We start from the raw sequence: 19,523 nt of genomic DNA, 5'->3' as shown, positions 1-19,523 counted from the left end.
CTCATCGAACCATGCTGGCTTACCCTTTTGCACACATTAAAGCTGCACATTCTATTAAACAAAGTTGGGTTTAACGTTTTCAAGCTGATTATTTTACCTAAAAAAGTATCGCCATAGAACCTACTTAGCAGTAATTTAATCCTTAGAGCGTTCAATGTCACCTTCAAATGTCACTGTATATGTATATACACACACAGCTAAACATACATTAATCTACACCATATTACATTTAAAATGTGATTTGAAGGCAGCTTAATACATAAATTCCCCCGGTCAAAAGCAGCAGTTACCGCTACTCTGCTTAGTTAGCTTTAGCAGACGAGTAGCTAGCTCGGCTTTTTCTTCATAGCTGAATTTAGCGACTATCTCATTTAGTTATGTGGAATATGTGTGAATTTACAAGTTGTCAGTTCACCAAAACGGATCTTTTAATTACAGATAACGCAAGTTTTAGCTCGAGATTAAACCAATCAGCTAGCGAGCTAACAGTCAGCGTAGTGGTTATTTCTTTGGAATCATTATTTATGTGGTGAAAGAAATAACAACAGTCAGATACATATGTTGATTACATTTTGACCTACGTGTACAATAATATACTTAGTTGATGTTAAATGTTATAGCGACACAGAAACAGTGACTGTGTTTTGCCTTTCTGATTAATGATTCACAGTATGAGGTGGCGGTGTGTTGAAGCTGGAAAGTTTTCTTGGCTCCTATTATGTGCCAAACTGCCAAGTAAACACAGCTTGAACACCATCACATACCTGCACATTGTTTTAAATCTTTGAATAGTCACAGGCGCATTTTCTGAACCTTCACACCGATGCTCTCCCTAGGATACGTGTCATTTCACAAGGCTTGAAGCACACATCTGAATCTAACAGGGCGTCTTTTCACAACACGTTCACACAATCTTGATGTTGCTAAAAAAAAAACTGCATGTTATCGACACAACGTGCAACAAGATTCCTCGTCACATCCATAAAGCCTGAGTATGAAGATGTGATGAGGCATAATATACAATAAAATGTTGAGGAGCATACGAGCAAAATGTTGTGTATTCCAGTGAATGACTGGCTGTTAATATGCAGAATGGGTGCAGCATATGTCGCTTTCTATTATTCAGACGGCTGAGAATGCATTTCTCCGTGTACTGCTTATCTCCCCAAAACACACAGGCGAGGGATTTTCTTTCCCTCCACGAAACCTTGATATGATCTATAGATAATATTCTATTTTACCATGTTATTTCACCCGGACACAGTGAAATCATCGTATTGGCTTAAAATATGTATATTCTTATGATGGCGACTTCATATCACAGAGGGCAGCGTTGCTACTGAACATACAGTATGTGGACTGTGTGTTTTCCGTACCCTCGGTGCTGTTGGTGGAGTGGTCCAGAGGTGGTGCGCAGTAACCTGGGGGTATCTCCTCAGAACAGCCCCTGACCCAGTCAAAGCCATCGCCAAGGGTGAGCTCGTACCAGCCACAATTACCACTCTCAAAGTCACACTCCGAGGCTGAACCAGAGAGATAGAAAAGGATTAGAGTGAAATGGAGACACTGAAAGTGAATTATTTCGTGTGACACTGACTGAGACAATGTGGTGAGAGTTCTACGTCAACTTTCCAAGGTCAAGGATAAAGTGCTCTGAAATATGAACATTTGTCTCGGTTTCCTATCCGATAGGTACGATCTCTCAGTGACATGAAGGATCGAAAAGCGGTTCAACCGTAATTTGCTAGCTAGCTAGGTAGCTACGCCTGTTACCCAAAGAGTATAAATGTTAGTTATTTGAAGTAACTATCCCCATTAATGGCGGATGGTGGAACAACCAAAGTAACTTTGTAAAACAAAATGCTTCTACGTTACACTGAAAGCAGCTCGCACAAGCGCCAACAGTAGCGAGTTGCGTCATATGCCATATATTTCCGTATTGCTGACGTCAAGGGGGGGAAGGGAAAGACCCTTTGCTGATTACTCTGAGCAGCATGAATGGGAACGAATTCCAATATAAAACATGAGAATGAATTGCTTTTTCTCCGATGGTCTGAATCAGTCGCTGGCAACGCGGCTCTTACGGCAGTTGGCCTCGTCCTCTCCTCGGGGACAATCTGGGGTGAAGTCACACACTTTGCTCTCGTTGATGCACTCCCCGCTGCCACAGGCAAACAGCGAGGGAGGGCAAACAGGTAGAGGAGGTGGTGCGCTGCTCTCTGCAACAGGAATAAAACACGGAAGGTGAATAAATCTATAATACAGTATGCAGCTGCAAGAGACACTTTGATAACTGAGAGCTAACAAATCAGATGTAGGCCCGCTGAGATACAAAATAACTGCAGTAGTTATCACTGACGCCGATCGAGTGGTTTTATCATTAAAGAGGACTTATAATGAGACCAGGGTGGAGTAATATAGATGAGCTCAGCTTCATCCAGAGAAGAGCGAGTACATCTGCTGAGTTGTGGAAGATTAGACTCCAACTGTGAAGTAATAAGTGAATTTCTGATATTTTGATCAATAGTACATCCGAGACTCCATCTCTTAAATGAACAAACTCAATTTCAATCTGCTTATGAGTAGTATTGGAAACAAAAAGTCAGCAAGGGTCCATTATTAAATTGCTTTTGGCTGGCTATTAAAAATAAGTATTTAAATGGTTTCGACTTACGTTAACTTTCTGAACTTGGGCTGAGACATGCTGACAATTATGTGATGTCACCAAACTGCATTTACTTGTAGAAAGAATATAAGTTGCCCCACCCTGACAGATACAAAGGGGACACCATTTACTCATTCAATACCCTTTACATCCATTCTTATTATGAATATATGGATTAGTGCAGCTTAATTGAGTACACATTGTCTCATGTTTCTGTTCAAACTCTGTCTCCAATTTACAGCAAAACTATATAAAAACATCTGATTACAAACTATTACACAACTCATGCTGCAAGTCTCATTTATCCAGTGATACGCTCAATACTTCCCAAACATGTTTTTTTGAGAACTTTTTTATTTTTTAAAAAAACAATCACTGCTACGATGAGACAAACACTTTTGAGGCAGTTTTGCTTTTTGGCCACCATTTACTTCAATTCATCATCAAGGATTTACGCTGAGTCTCTGTTGACAGTAGAGGCACGCCGGAGAAAGCCATGGATTCAAGATAACCTGCAGTGAGTTATTGATATCTAAATGGTAGTTTCTTTAAAGGTAGAGGACGGCAGAGATTCTTTGGAGCAGAGACAAAAACGACTGAGAATATCAATTAGGCACATTAAAGGACGGCCGTAATAAATGACATGGCGGCCAGCTCATTCCCAAAACATGCGAAGTGTGATTTATGATAACGGGCTTGTAAACGAGGTGTCAGACTCAGACTGAAAATACAATTTACATGTTTCCGTTTTATTTTCACCTCATGTCCATTCAATTATAACACAATATTTAACGCTTATAATGTTAATATATGTGACAGTGCACTTAATTTGATTCGATGCTGTGAATCCATAACTCAGCTAATGCGCAGCAAATAAATTGTCTCTGCAGTATGGAACGATAAAGCCATAAAGAACCCTATGAAGTGACCGTTATGACATAGTTAGCAATATTAGATGAGAGACACATATCAAAACAACATCCTTGTATTCACTCTCATATACAAGACTATAGAGATGGGTCATATAGTAATTGCCCACGTAGAAAATGTTTTTGGGTATTTCAAATGTTCAAAAATATCATAACTAACACCAAAAAAAGCATTTTTGGGAGTAGATCAGCAGGGCGGATGCTGCATGTTGATGGTGATTGTTGTGTTTTTATGGCCGGGCGTCTTGTCTCTGAAGGATAGTCCTCCTTGCTTTAGTGTTAGGGTTGTCTATGACAGGCTCACTCATATTGAGAGCAAGCATCCTACGCTTGGTGCTCATGGTGAAAAACCAATGACAAACAAATAGTAGTCCAGAGAGGTAATTGAAAGCAAAAAGGAGAACGCTCATCTATCATACAACAGTGTTTAGAGTGGATATTTGTTGTCAAGATATTGTTGTCATTGAAACATAAAAGTAAAAGTGCTGGATTAGCCCTCAGAGTGAGAGTGCACTGAAAAAGTCAGATGATAAAGATAGCGACACCGTTCCCAAACACATTGTCATATCATCCATTGTTAGAATAAAAATATTGATTCCAGCTGCCACTGACAAAGAAATGTGTCTATGAAGTTTCTCTCAAGTGAACTTCAGCTGAAGTCAACGTGTTGCCCTCAATGAGGAAGCTCATTTTGGTCTTCTGTATGGGGGACACTGGAAATTTGCCCTCTTGCTACTAACAATAAATACGTAATCCGCCCTAAATAAATCATCTCCTGTAGACAGCTTGCCTGCAGATCTTTACTTGTCATTAATAAATTATTGAGGAAGGTATCAGTTATTTTAAAAATGTATATTTTCACACACAAAAAAAATCTTTGTAATTTAAGCTCACCGCATATCCTTTAAAAACAGTGGTACTTAAGCTCAGACAGTTGACATGTAACTTTAAATCTGTGACATTAAATCAACATCCAGTGATCAAAACGACACTCTGGCCTCGATGCTCGACCAGAGAAAGACCATAAAACCTGAAGGTCACAGGTCATGGCATAAATGACACAATACATAAAGCTCAACTCTTTCAGTGACAAAGAGCAGCAGCCACCTGTATGAGATGAAGAAGCTACAGCTTGAGCGCGCAGCTGAAATACCTGTATATCACAACGGCAACATGTAAAAATAATGCTCAAAATGCAAGGAGGACGCACCCAGCCAAGAGCGGCATCATATTCACCACTGAGCTGCAGGCAGCGCACTACGACAGACATAAATAAACCCGCACATTGTGACACTGACTGCCCAATGTTCAGTGCGAGGAAATGTGCAGTAAGCACTATTTTAATGATGGAGTTATTCTCTTATGAATCCATCATCTGTTAGCGTCTTCCCCTGTTATCAGTATTCAAAACAGGCTTGCGGTGGTCTGTTTACGAGTGGCGATATTTTAGAAAATATCAAGGTCTGGACTTGTGTCGTCTGTAGCGAGACGTTAATAATGGTAGCAGTACCCAGCGCAGTCACACAGCCGGGGCTGAAGGATAGGTCATCCATGGCCAGGACCTCCGAGGCTTCGCTGTCAGCTGAAAGTTGCCCTCGAATCACCACCTGGGAGACGCACAGAAAACATTCGAGAAGTCACCTCTTTTATCACAATAAAACACTCCCTTTTGTCTTTGTGGAACCCGGCTTGTGTGCTGTAGTTCATTTACACGCAGTATATGATATATACGTGTCTGCATGTGTGTGTTGTCACTAAAACTACAGACTCTTCAGTCCATGCACAACATGCTATTACCTTCACAGGTATTTTGTCTTCTTTGGACAAATTGAAAATTTGAGCAGATAATGGCTCTATAAGTGATAAAACAGCTCATCACTTAAGTCATTACAACTCATCCTGAGAAGGGCATTACACTCCATGACAATGCTCCTAATAGTTGATGAGATGTTTTACAGTTGCGTGCAGACATTAATATCACCAGAGCCCCAATGCGTAGATAGCGATGGACAACGCAACTTCTCTCACTGTCACAGTGCTAACAATATCAACGCTGCACTGATCAAAGTCCGGAGAGCAGCTTTATCTACACCAGTGGAGCTTTACCACCCATCATTTATGACTGATCTGAACAAATGGCGGGTGGTGTCATCACGGGGGAGGGGAAAACGCACTCTGAAATACACCATTTTCATTGGTTACACTTGTCAGCTGGTATTTGTTTCCGAAAACTGGACCGCGAGGCCATAAAAGTAATGCAATCTGTGAGATGAGAGCACTGACTGTTTCTATGTAACCGTTGATTTCGGATTGCACAGACAAACCAGCGTGGTTATCTGATCCAGACAATGTGCCCCCAGAACATCTTGGGTATTTCTATCCAGAGTCACTTAAATATTGTCAAGACAAGCCGCTATACTCACACTCCTGAATCACATTATAGATTATATTTGCTTTGTTTGTTTCCCGTTTGAGGCCAAATGTGCCGTGTATTTTCTCTATAATGTTTCTACAACACAATTAGAGAGCAACGGCAAATCCCCGGGGGCATTTAAGCAAGTGAAAAAGTGCAAATCATTAAGTGAACTGACTGAAATTGAAATGGCCCAAAATGACTGCGGTAAACAAAAACCCAATTAACTCAGATGCCTTCAAAACAGGAAACAGCTTAATGGAGGTGAGAGTGGATGTCAGCAGAGCGTTGACCTCTCTTTACCGTGTAATGCAACTGACAGATGGGGAAGGCAGAGAGCATCAGAAGTGTGACACGCTGACATTGTCTGAGGATATACTGCAGGAAGGACACAAACAGCAGGCCTCCAGATGGTCCAGAAGGGCCCGGTTGGGTCAGAACATCCTCAAAGCACATAACCGGCTCCTGTTGAGCAGCTCATTTCTGCCGGTCTCAAGGAAACATGAATCTTATAGTTCACACTATGTATCTTAACGTGCAATAAAAATATAAATAAAAACTAGAGTATGATATAATGAGGTTAAGAATGCGCCAAAATATGTAAACGTAACATCTCAATAAAAATCTTTTGATTTAAACCGGCACTGGAAGATTTTTTGGCCGTGTGGCAGCTTTGAGTACAAGCTACAACCACAACGCTGACCTGTAATAACATTTGAAGTTGATGTGGGGATTGTGTTGGCTTACAGTTTATTTACACATCCAGCAAATATGGAGCGACATTATAATTAATTTAGACTATCGTTTCTAATGCCCGAATGGATTTATGTTCAATATTCCCATTTCATGTAGAGCGGTTTTGTCTTTTAACGGTTTGGTGCTGGACAGATGGCGTTTTTTATACCAAAACTCTGTAAATAAGGTTAATGAGAGCAGCGAGACTGAACCACAGCGATAAAGATGCAAGCCAGAGAACCAAAAGAATGAGCTGAAATAAATATACAGTCTAGAGGGAACTAAAGTCTGGGGATGATTCTCAAAGGTTTCACTTCACATACAAGTCATGTGATCCATAGCAAAAATGAAATGAAATGTAAAAAAGCTTCCTTAACAAAAGCAACACAAAGACAGTCGTAAAATAAAAATAGGAGAGCACAAAATAAATGCGTCTTTGGGCAAAGACGAGATGCAAAATACCACATCACAGCATACTTTACCTTACAATAATTACATCCACATAAAACTCTATTATTGCAAATTTTGAATGTCGCTGACCTGAAAAGTGTGATTGCTGGAGAACATAATCAGTGTCCGCTGCCACGTTTCCGTCTGTGTTTGCGCGACGTGTTTCCACACCTCCGTGCTTTGACCCGGCGAGTGAGTCCGAAGCAGAACCTGAAGATCTCCATGTTGTGCCCCGACATAATAGTAGAAACTCATCTGTCCAATAAGAATGCATGGAAGGTATCAGCGGTTGTCGTAATGTGATTGTTGTCGGTGTTGTGTGCATGACAACAGAGGATGTTGATACCTGGCATGTGTGACTGGGCAGGAAGACGGGACTGATCAGGTCTGCAGCGCTTCTGTTTCCAGTGACGGGTAAGCACAGGAAATGTGCTAAAATATGAATAAAGCAGATAAAGCATAAGGTAAAGGTTGTGAATTCAAGACTATTATCGTCATGAGTCCCATATGACAGACGCTCCGACCTGATGTGTTGTTGGTGTGGTCTTGTTTAAGTCCCTGGACGTCCGTTGTTCTGGTCCATCCAGAGAGCTCTGAGCTCTGGTCCAGGTCACAGAATCCCTCCTCAAAGTCACACCTCTTATATCTGGAGCCTTCATTAAAAAGCATATATCATTTTTCACTTGGGCTCTTTTGTGTTTCATCCCGAAATAGAGCTGGCCATGAATCTGTGATGTGTGGGATTACATTTTGGGTTCTGCCGCACAATAGAGATTCATCAACTCAGCAGAGCTCAGAGTCAAAGCGGTTCCTCATTTTACGCATCCAAGTAATCTTATTTGGCTTCACGGCCAAATGTGCAACAAGGGTTAGTCATAATGTTCTATTTTAGATGTAAAGCAATACATTTCCTCACACAAGTTCTAGTAATTGCCATAGACCTTATTTCAGGCATCTAACCAAAAGCCTGTTAAAATAAATCCAGTAACTTTGAGATGAGGGGAACAGGAAGTTCAAAACTCATTTCTAAGTTTTAGGTCTCACTTCAGCAACACTTTATTCTTTGCCTGAACTGAGGCACTTCTGCACTGGGTCATTTTTTGTTTTCACGACAATATTTCAAGCTCTTTTTTCATGTTTTTTTTTTTTTTAGAAAGAAATCACATCAAAAAGAGAAAATTATATGATATACATACACTAATAGTGTCTATGTAATGTATGCAGTTACAGACTAAAGCTGGTTCTTTCAAATCAGTTAGTTAGTTTGTCATTTCAGATGGAAACAGCTTGATGGTTTGAGTGAATTGCCAAAACATGACATCATGGGTTTGCTGTATCCACCCACATCTTTGTCATGAAGAGGTGTAGTTCACTCTCCATGTTGTCACCGACAATCCGCCAAACATCTTTGTCATCTTCATTACAATAATTGTGACACTGTATGCTCTACTGCTTTACTCACAGTCTGCCTCGTCGCTGCCATCTCCACAGTCGTCAGTGAAGTCACACACACGGTCCTCTGGCACACACTGGCCCTGATAGCAGCTAAACTCCTGCGATAAACAAGCTCCAACCGGCGCCAGAGAGAAGGCCAACGGCAGCCACACCAAAGCCAGCAACGTCATCGGCCTGGTTATCGTTTGTCCTTTAACTACAACTCCGTCTCTTGACTTCAAAGTAAAGCATCTTGTTGTTGGGACATGAGGACGAACGCCAGTCGAGGTAGAGCTTTCACTTCTCCGAGTTCAGTGTGCGTGGATCTTGGAAGCCGTGAGCGCGTTGTAAAGAGTAATAAATGGCTTTTTATGGCGGTGACACAATAAGGGTCACTTTGCTAGTTAATGTGTTCATGCTTGCAGCCCTCTGAGGCTGTACTCTGGCACCGCAGAGCTTTGAGTTTGAAGCTGTACGTTCAATAGTTTCACACCACAAAGTTCAACCTGAAGGTGGCGCGAGAGGAAAAGACAGAGATGCATCATGATTCATCCTCTGGGCTAAATATAAGGTAGGTTATAAGTTAGGTGTCTAAACAGAATCCGTGTATTTCCATTCCTCTACTAGAGCCCAAGGGTCTTTAAAAATAAGCACTTCAAACACTAAATTTAAAAGCAGAAAACAATGTCCATTAGTCCCCTTGTTTCCAACCTGAATAGAGTGCATTAGCTCCTCCTACACGCTTGTGGATTGAACCTATAAAAGACAGGAAAGAAGAGCTGAGGTTGGGAATATGAACTGCCATGAAAGGATCATTAACTGTGTCCGGCGGGGCTCGGTCCCACTTTACAGTGAGGCATAATTTCATTTCACAGCAATCAATAAAGACGGTACCTTAAAACAGTCGAGCAGCAAGCCAGCACAGGGGCCGGTGCAGTTCGAATGAAATTAACCTTGAGAGAAAAAGGGGAGCTCTACGGCTCCATGAGGAACCAGGGACTAATGGAACAAGGAAAAGATCATGTCTGTATTGACCTCTATTGGCAATGGAAGTGAGAGTGAGCGGAGGGCAGACGGCAATATGTTGAAACAACACCACATAGAGCGCAAAATGTGTCCTGAGGAGTCGATTCTTAAGACCTCAATCGTTCACTTTGCCTCACAGGTGCCGGGACGCGGAAATACAGAAGATGGGGAGCAACTTGAGGGCAGGACGATAAGGAACTGACGGATAAATGATCTTATTCCAGTTGTATCATGTGACAGCAAGCTGCAAAGAGTACAGAAAAGCGTGGTCAATCATGCTGACTCACAACTACAATTAGCCGATGGAAACAAGCGGGAGTTATTAACATCTGTCAGAACTTTTCTCGACGCCGTTCAACAAGCTATTCTTCTCCTCTGCTGTTATGTATATAGAAAAGCCAGCCAGACAGCCAGACATAAACACCGAACAGCACAGACACTCAGCTATTTATCTTGTAAATATAGCGGAAGGATTTTGAAATCTGATCACGTGGAGGACAATGCTAACATGCTGCTGCTAATGTCTGCGCAAATGTCACGGCCGTCAATCCAGTGCACTTCTGCAAGGAAACAAAATGTGTCATATTTACAACACATCTTCCCCCCCCAGAGACCAAGTTATTAATTTGAGCCAATTTACTTCCTTCTATTTATTTCCAGTTTATGAATTCTTAAGTTAACTTGTGATTCATTTCACCTTCATGGGAGAAGTAGAGGTCAAAGCAAAGCAGCATGTTAAGTGACTAAACCAAGAGAAATGTTTCATTGAAGTCCAACAGGCTGGTGTGACCAGCGCAGCCATTTATCAAAGATGTGAACTTATCTATTTCACGCACATCGTTTTGTACATATTAAAAGAAAAATGTGATTAAATCCTGTTCTCATTTGTAAGCAAACTGATTGTCTTTGACCTCTACGTTTTTCGCCCTTCTGTTGATGTTTCACCTGACTAATGGGAGTCAAAAACCCCATTATCTCAAAGAAAAAAAAGAAGACAACAAAAGGATTGTGCCGAGTAGAAAGTCAAGATGTATAAAGAGATTCTGCCTGCGGGTGATGTGTGTGTGTGTGTGTGTGTGTGTGTGTGTGTGTGTGTTTTTTGCCATGGAGCTAAAACAAATCAGGTTATGCCCTGATGTAAAAACAGACACAGAAAGGCAAACAAAAACAATCAATGAAATCTCTGAGAATTTCAATCAACACACGTTTCGCTTCAGCAGCAGAAATCTGCTGAATACTTTGAGTAACTGCATTTCTTTAATAAAAAATGTAGCTCGAGGAAAGACAAAAATAACACTTAAGTTGCCTCATCGCTTCGTTTCATTCCTACTTTGACCCCATTCAAAAGTTTAATTAGAACATATTGACACGGCAGAACATTTGCATAACATTTTGAATGCAGCCAATCTGCCACCGAGAATTACTCAAGCTGTGGCAAAAGTGCAGCACCTGCCAATTTCCCCCCGACCTGAATCCAGTGACTCACTGTGCCGAGTGAAGCCGTCATAACAGCTGGGGTTTGAGCTCCACGGCGTACCTGTAAGGAGGCTCGGCGCCTCCAATCAATACAGACGACCCTGCGGCGTCCTGTGACGTGGGACTGTGCACGAAGCAGACAACAAAGTGTTGACAAAACGGGGGCCGCTCAAAAGGAACGAGGCGGAAAGACGGACCGCGTTAAACAGCCGTCTCCCCTGCATCCCATTAGCCAGATCCGTGTCCTGCCACAGTGCTGCCAGCCAGCCACCTGTCAGTGTTCAAGAGGCCGCCTGCCAGAGTACTCAGGGAAAAGGCAAACGAGGTAACGCACAGGAAGGCGCTGATTGTTTTTATAGCTGGATTATGTCATCGGTTTCTCTCTTCATCTAAAGTTTCTGCAAGGAACCACATTTATGTGAAAAGCCCTTCACAACCACAATAAAGCAGCGGTGGAGGAAGTATTCATACTTAGAGGGAAGAATGTATTTAACGTGTAGTTAGGGAGGGCGTCCATCCACATATATGTTCTGTGGTCTGAACACGCAACATGTGTTTTGTATGTAAAAACTTAAAAGTAACTGAAGCTTTTAAATGAATGCAGTGGAGCAAAGGTACGACATTCCCCACTGACATGCAGGGGAGGTCAAGGATACAGCAGAAACAAGTACCTCGCACTAAAATATACTTCATTACATCGGAGTTCACTGCGATGAACGTGCCCTTACATTAACTCGGCTAACTAATTGACTTGTTGTGAATGACCAGATCAGTGTGACATATTCTGTAAATAATGCATCAGATTATGATAAAGTATCTTGAGAGCACAGGCCCTGTCCTTCTCTCCCTCTGGTCATTAGCGCTCAAAGCAAATCACCTGAATAATTACAACTTGATTAATGATGCTGCAGAGAGAGAGAGGGAGAGAGAGAGAGAGAGAGAGAGAGAGAGAGAGAGAGAGAGAGAGAGAGAGAGGAGACTATCATTAGACAGGAGGAGAGGACAGACTTCACAGTGGCCATCGAGAATGAGCCCGAAGACAAAAAAGATGACCTGAATTAGTCTGCAATTCCTCCACTGTATATTTCACCTTTAAACCTTTTTCACAAAACATTAAACTGATACGGCACTCTCAGTGTCATTACCAATGCTGCTGGCTGAGGAAGAGAAAGGACAACTCCGACATTGATATTCAAGTGCTGCAACACTGCGGTCAAGAGAGCCCTCATCCGACATTCCTGGTGTTAGAGGATGGTGGTCTACGGTGACTTAGATATTTCCCAATATCCCAATATTCAAACAGCTATAAAAACAGATCCTTAAATTTGTAAAGTTAAATTACAAAGCAGCCTTGTTCACGGTGACCTCTGAAATGCACATGTCCATGGCCATGAGATTTTACTGTACAGTTTTGGAGAAAAGTGACTTCAAAGTCAGCTTACATGTAATAATGATATTCATAACTTCACTATTTCCATTTCCAATATTCAAAGGACTATAAACATAGATCATTAAACTTGTAAATTGAAATTACAAAGCAGCCTTGTTTATGATGACCCATGCAATGTACTTGTGTATGGCCATGAGATTTTACTGTACAGTTTTGGAGAAAAGTGACTTCAAAGTCAGCTTCAATGACATAATGATATTCATAATGCCACAATTTCCAATATTCAAACGACTATAAAAACAGATCCTTAAACTTGAAAAGTAAAATTACAACGCAGGCTTGTTCAAAATGACCACTGCAATGCACATGTGTATGGCCTTGAGATTTTACTGTACAGTTTTGAAGAAAGGTGACTTCAAAGTCAGCTTCAATGACATAATGATATTCATAATGCCACAATTTCCAATATTCAAACGACTATAAAAACAGATCCTTAAACTTGTGAAGTAAAAAGGCTAAAGTTCTCTTGCGTGAAGACACAAAGTGATATTTAGTGGCATCTAGTGGTGAGGTTGCAGATTGCAAGCAACAACATACCCTTCCGTTCATCACTTCCTTTTCAAGCTTGTCGGAGATATCTACGCTGGCCCTCTGGTAGGGATCAGGATTTTATGACAAGGAGCTGCTCTTATCAATTATCTGTTTTTTTATTTTATATTTTTATGTAAGAGGGGAAGTCTTGCAAAACCCAGGTAGTTGAGACTCAGGCTGCAGGGTGAGGATGCTGGTTTTGTCTCGTCTGAAAGAGAGAGACAGCGAGAGAGAGAGAAAGAGAGAGAAAGAGAGAGAGAGAGAGAGAGAGAGAGAGAGAGAGAGAGAGCGAGAGAGAGAGAGAGAGAGAGGAAAAGAGAGAGGGTTAATTATTGGTCCATTCATGTTCTCTGTCTCCTTCTCTGAGTCGCTAAGTACATTCTTCTCCTTGACAAAATAATGTATATTCTGACATTGATGATGATGATGATGATGATGATGATAATAATGATAAGACAGATATTTTTAAGTGCACTAATTTTAATTGCAACCACCAAAAGAAAAGATGTCTCAAACGTTGCTGCGCACATGTTGTTTGTTTTTTCACAGCCTTGAAACACAATTATCTAAAGTTAATGATTCTCATTGAACTAAAAAGATCAGAAGATCACAACTGAAAACTGAGTGTAAATGTATTTTTGGCATTGCTGGAACTTGGATTTGAAACAGCTTTCATCAAGGTCTCAGAAGAGCTCAATCATAATGTCTTCTTATAATGTAGCATTTTGTGCCTCTGGTTTTTAATGCTTTATTAGTATTTATTTATATATAGACTCGTACTGGAGACGCCAGCCTATATTCAGCACCCCAAATATGTACATGTGTATACATTTGACTTGCTTCTTTACACTGACATATTCTATATGTCAGTTTTGTGGGTGGACCCCCATTACCTTATTCAATACAAGAAAAATGTATGATTCACAATGTTTTTATTGCTATGACTTGATATTAACCGACTTCTGTTTAGAGAAAGTGTGGCTGTAGACTTGCTCCTCACCCAGACCACAGTTTCGACATGTCAAAATGTCTCCGCGCCATTGGATGTGTCTTTGCTCCACTGGTTTGGATGATTTGGGCGATGCACTCTACTCGACCAGAGAGTTCAAAAGGTTCTCTTTTTGTGTGAAGTTCATGGGGCCGGGTTCAAGGACTTTCCTGGAACAATTATGGCGGGGACAGTGCTTCCTCTCCTGAGCGCCCTTGATGTCCTCCGACAGGAGGAGTTGCTTTTAACTTGTCAAAGTCAATATATCACTTTTGTTACTGGCTCATTTCAAGTGCACCGCTTACCGAGATGAAACACATGGACAGCACTAACATAGGGTTGACAAATCATTCACTCTATACGATAAGATTTTGTCCTAGTAGGACATAAACACAATGGATATTCAAATATACATCAATCAGTTGTACAAGTTTTTAGCTTTGCAAAGAAAAAGAAAAAGGAAACAAACACTATTTTGAGCCTGTTAAGATGTTCAACTGGCTGAGAACAGAAAACCACAGGATAGCAGTTTTCCTTTTTCCTCAAAGTTAAAGACACATGAATCAAATTATTTTGATTGTTGAAACTCTGCCAGATTGTTTTGCCCGGTTTTCTGCCAAGTCCTCAGTTGTTAACCCCACCACATCCAAAGAAATATTGCCCCGTTAACTTCATCCAGTCACACACGTTGCCAGATAACGGCTAATTGGCGTCAAATATCCTTTCATTTGCAAGGGAAGGGAATATGTTCTAGAGAGAGAATTTGCAGACAATACTTCCTGATATATTAAACATGTAATGTATTTTTGAATACATACTGATGTTTTCTTCTTTACTAGTATGGTTTAAAAATATTTGTTTTTATTGAGAAACTATTATCTTTAAGGAAAATACTTTTGTCCTTTGTTGTGAAGGTTTTCAGTTCTCTTGTTTCCTCCTTTCTTCCTTCTCTTTACCGTTATGAACAAATCAATGCAACTTGGAAGCCAGAAGCCCATTAGTAGATGTTTAGGTGTGATAATGAGTTGTGATTTATTGTAAAGGATTGCCGCAGGGATATGTTTTAGTTGGCCAACCAGGTAATTAGCATTGCCCTGGTTCCAACAACAAATAGCCAAGGGAATTTTTCATTGAATTTTGGATCATTGCAGAAAATATCTGTGGTGAACAAACGACAATATAACATATATATTTTGGTCCACAAGATAATACTTACAGATGCAATATGACACAGATAAAACCTAAAAATAAAAGGAAGTGGAGAGCTATAGTGCACTGCAGTTGGTCTACTGCTGAAAAACCGAACATTGCAATGTAATATATGTATATAAGACATTGAGTATTGTGAGCCTGATGCTAAAGATTACATATTGTCTGACTCACTATCTGACACAAGCATGCTGAGCTTACTGGGTGCATATGTAATGGAAATATTGGGAGCTGGGGAGGTCATGGTTCAGTGATGAAGCATCCTTCTGGAATGCAAAATAAACTGCAAAATGTATAAAAGGACCAGCTGAAACTGACACTTACATGACAGGAGGAAAATGGTGAGTGTTGACTGGCCAACACATCTCTGATTTTTTTTCTTCTTCTGCGAATTAATCAGCAGGCCCAGGCACTGCAATTATCTCTGAGCAGTATTAATAGGAATGAATCATTCTCATTCTGGCTGGTTGAAAAAGGAGAATCAGGAAGAAACTGTTTTGGATCCCCAAGTATGGATATTGTTATTTGAGGCTCACAAGACTGTCGGAAGAATTGTGTGCTAAATTAAATTTGACGAGGATCAGCATATCTTGAGCCAGCTAAACAGAAGACCGGGAAGGATTTGACGATTTATGAGAAGAGGCAACAAAGCAAAAGGTTGTCGTCATATTTCTTCATATAGATCAATTAGCGGTTTGAGTCAGTTAATGCTACAGATGGACTCATTGTGTGCAGCTTGAGATACAATACCTATGTATCTGAATGTTTTAGGAAGCTCCAATCTTATTTACAGATTTCTTAGAGGCTTTGTTGGCAAGACTGGTATGTTTTCCCCCAAAGTAAAACCATGTAAAACATCACAAGAACAAACAAAGGCGTTTTCTCTCTTCCTTGTTTTGTTGTGCAAGTGCCTGAGGCTTCAGCTCTGCCAGTCTGTTGAGCATATGGTGTTTATTTCACCAGTACAGCAAATCAGTTTGTACTCAGTTAAAAATGTGCTTAATTCTGACAGATCGGCCCCATATGAAGTGGGAAAGCAACCATAAAACTCGTTGTTTTGCCGAAACTTTACTAAGGGGTTTTGTTGCCTAAGCCTAGCTTTCATTTGACTTTGCAACGTTAAGCGTGTGTTTACTGTGACCGCGTGACCGTATCAAGTGAATGTGAAATAAAGGCCCATTGAAGTTATTTCATACATGTGCACACGGATTTTTCAAAAAGTACCAAAGCAAGACTTTAAAAGTCTACAGCCATGCTAGCAGCTCTGTGAATGCTAACATCAGCTTGCTAACAACAACAATGCAAACATGCTGGTGAAATAATGTTTAGCTGTGTAAGAAGTCTGTTTAGCTCATTAGCATTAACGCATTAGCAAAGTCTGTTAGCGTAATATTGTGCTGCCGGGAGGATTAGTTTTGGAGGTCAAACTGGAAATGAGTATACGCTCTGGTTCCCTCAACAAAATGTAAATGAGATTTTCACGTTGTTTTTTGAAATATTGCAACAGCAACAAAAGTTGTTAACCACATGCTACTTACGCTCAATCACTTTGATTGGGTACTTTTATTTTTTATTTTATATTTTTGAAGTGTCGATGACCAGTGTAAAGAAAAAGTTACATTCAGTTACATTCAGCCACTTGTTAGCAACCTCTTTTTAAAAGACACCTAAAAGCTTCAAAATGTACAAGTAAGATATTTACTGATGTATTTCATAGTACATTTTTATTTTTATTTTGTAGTAAACAAACAACAAATCTCTTAGGCTTGTGTTAAGCAGATACCTTATTTCAGACATCTAATCAAAAATCTATATAAAAACACTAAAAAACAATTGACTTGAAACAAGGAAACTGTGCAAACATACAAGCTGAGCACTCCTGCAGCACTTAATGGTAGCTGTCAACACCATAGACTACTACTAGTGAGGGGCAGAGAAGAAAATATCCGAGAACAGTTCATGATTGTGACACATTAAAAAAAATGCCTGTATAATATTTCAGGACAGACATGTCAATATCAGTCAGTCTGGAATTTGACTCTAAATTTGGAGGAAAAAAAAACACTAGATAAGTAACACCATGGTGGTACGAGGATCAAGAGAAATCATGAGAGAAAACCAAAGTACAGAAATCTTCTGCTTACATTTCATTGCTTCATATCAAAGGCAGAAGTAATGAGATGGACAAAGATCCCTGCAGGTCATCTGAAGGGAATGCAGCAACATTAAAAAAAATGAGTAAATGCGCGTGCAGGCACGCGCGCGTGTGTATTTAGCCCATTACTAGCAGTGTTTACCTGTGCCCTCTGTGAAATTAGTCCTTCAGCCTCTCTAAATAAAAAAAAGTGATTACGTTCACAAACAAAGCATCAATTACAGCTAAGAAATAAATCCAAATCCTGAGTGAGTAGCAAATCATCCCGTGCATAATTAGCCCCAACAGTCCCAAACAAAAATAGTCTTTTTAGGTCAGGTATGAGCAAGGATGAAATATAGTCAGTTTTAGCTGCTCGGAATTTGATTAATGAGACTTTTAGTGACAGCTCACAATATAGAGGAACAGTTAACTTACTCATGAGTCACACAAAGCTCGTTAACATTTTCAATCACGGATAAATAAACCTGTGCAAGAATGAGAATGTAAGGTGTGGGAAGGTTTTGTTGTAAGACAGAGCAAAGCCAGCTTGCATGAACCTCTAGCGCCATCTCGTGATGATTCAATGTAGGCTTCTTTTATATTGCTCCTCAGAGCGCTTCTGCAGACTTAACTTTTATAGCTTGTTTCACCAGCGTAATCACTTAGAATCGATAATTAACAAATAACACAATTTCACACAATCACATTTTTTCTTTGGCTGCTGCGTCTCCATTCCCCTTGAGCCAAACGCACTGTCTCCAGCCACCTAGTGGTGAAATAGTGAATTATAATATCAACTTTATCTCAAAATGTTCTAACCTTTTCCAGTCACATTATGACAATTATGCTCTCCTCAAGTGAAGGTTTGAAAAAAAAAAAGTGTCTAGCCTGGTGCGTGTTTAGTGCAAGTGCTTCACCAGGAAGTTTTAGGTTCAGGACCTGGCGTCCTGTCTGAGGACCGCGTCACGTTCAGCATATAACCCCCCTTTGAGAGCATTTATCTTTACTTTAAAAAAAAAACATCTTTTATTAGTTGCTTGAGTCGGTTATATGAGAAGACGGATTAACCAAAAGAGATAAACTGCGTGCACTCTAAATCTGGCCACTAAGTAAAATGCTGTAGTAGAGCTTTCACAATTGCAATTTTCAAAATAAAATTAAAAAGAAATTCAAATCCATTTGAAAAATAAAATACAAATATTAAAAAAAATGTGATCAAACAAGGTGCAAACTCCAACCGCAGAGGTGTACTCCCTTGAGTATTTGGGTACTTGGGTGCTTGAGTACTGGGTGCTTCACGCTCAGGAGGAAGACAATATAAACAAAAGAGACAAACTGCTAAATATACATCTTTGATGACCATCGCCATTAAAATGCCACTTCTACATGACATAATCGTTGATATTAATCCAATATTAAATTATTATTACAAATATAATTTGTAATATGTAATAGCGTAACACCCCCTTACTGCCATATGCACTCAGACGATAACTGACTTATCTGTATATGTTCTTAAGATTTTAAATGCTTGACTTTAAATTAAAGGGAAGTATTTTTAAACTTTAATATAGAGTCTTTTATTTTAGTAAAGATTTTGAAAACATTTTTCGGCAGGATACAAAGGACTAATTCAGAAGTCAAAGCATACTGTATCCATGCTGGCACCGACTGAAGGTTATGAGTTCAGGGGCTAAACTTGGCACCAAAGACAGCACTTCGTCAACATGTCTGATAGCAAAGTTGAACCCCATGTGTAAATCAGTCAAATGCATATCATAGGTTCATTTCCTTATATAGATTGATCTGTCTTTTGGAGGGATATAGTATACAAATCTCAATAGGCAGATTATTACCAAAGCAGTAAGAGGAGGCAGTGCATCTACTGAATAAAGTTTTTTATCGAAAATAACTCCAAAAATAGAATAAAAGGGTGCAATCAATAACGCATCTGTATATTTAATTTCATATTGCTGCTGTTGTTCTTTTTCTTACTGTTTGTATGACTGTTTTTGATTTTTATTTACTGTGTATATTTTGTGCAATGCTGCTGTAATCATGTAATTTCCCCACTGCTGGA

The 19,523-nt window shown here is 40.0% G+C and overlaps 1 protein-coding gene across 1 annotated transcript in view; it reads right to left on the bottom strand.

Annotated features, from left to right (window-relative positions):
* Positions 1-8,817, bottom strand: part of malrd1 (MAM and LDL receptor class A domain containing 1) — a 45,424-nt gene extending 36,607 nt beyond the window's left edge. Inside the window, exons 1-7 of the mRNA XM_068582172.1 lie at positions 8,655-8,817; positions 7,717-7,845; positions 7,539-7,624; positions 7,283-7,447; positions 5,105-5,201; positions 2,085-2,219; positions 1,377-1,523 (exon numbers count right to left, since the gene is read on the bottom strand). Coding sequence (XP_068438273.1) covers positions 1,377-1,523; positions 2,085-2,219; positions 5,105-5,201; positions 7,283-7,447; positions 7,539-7,624; positions 7,717-7,845; positions 8,655-8,817 — 922 coding nt within the window. The remainder of the gene's footprint in view (positions 1-1,376; positions 1,524-2,084; positions 2,220-5,104; positions 5,202-7,282; positions 7,448-7,538; positions 7,625-7,716; positions 7,846-8,654) is intronic.
* Positions 8,818-19,523: the final 10,706 nt, after the last annotated feature.

Source organism: Clinocottus analis, unplaced genomic scaffold, assembly GCF_023055335.1.
Source record: "Clinocottus analis isolate CAN_PGR_092001 unplaced genomic scaffold, fCliAna1.0.p SCAF_18, whole genome shotgun sequence".
NCBI lineage: Eukaryota > Metazoa > Chordata > Actinopteri > Perciformes > Cottidae > Clinocottus > Clinocottus analis.
This window is presented reverse-complemented; position numbering and strand designations above follow the sequence as displayed.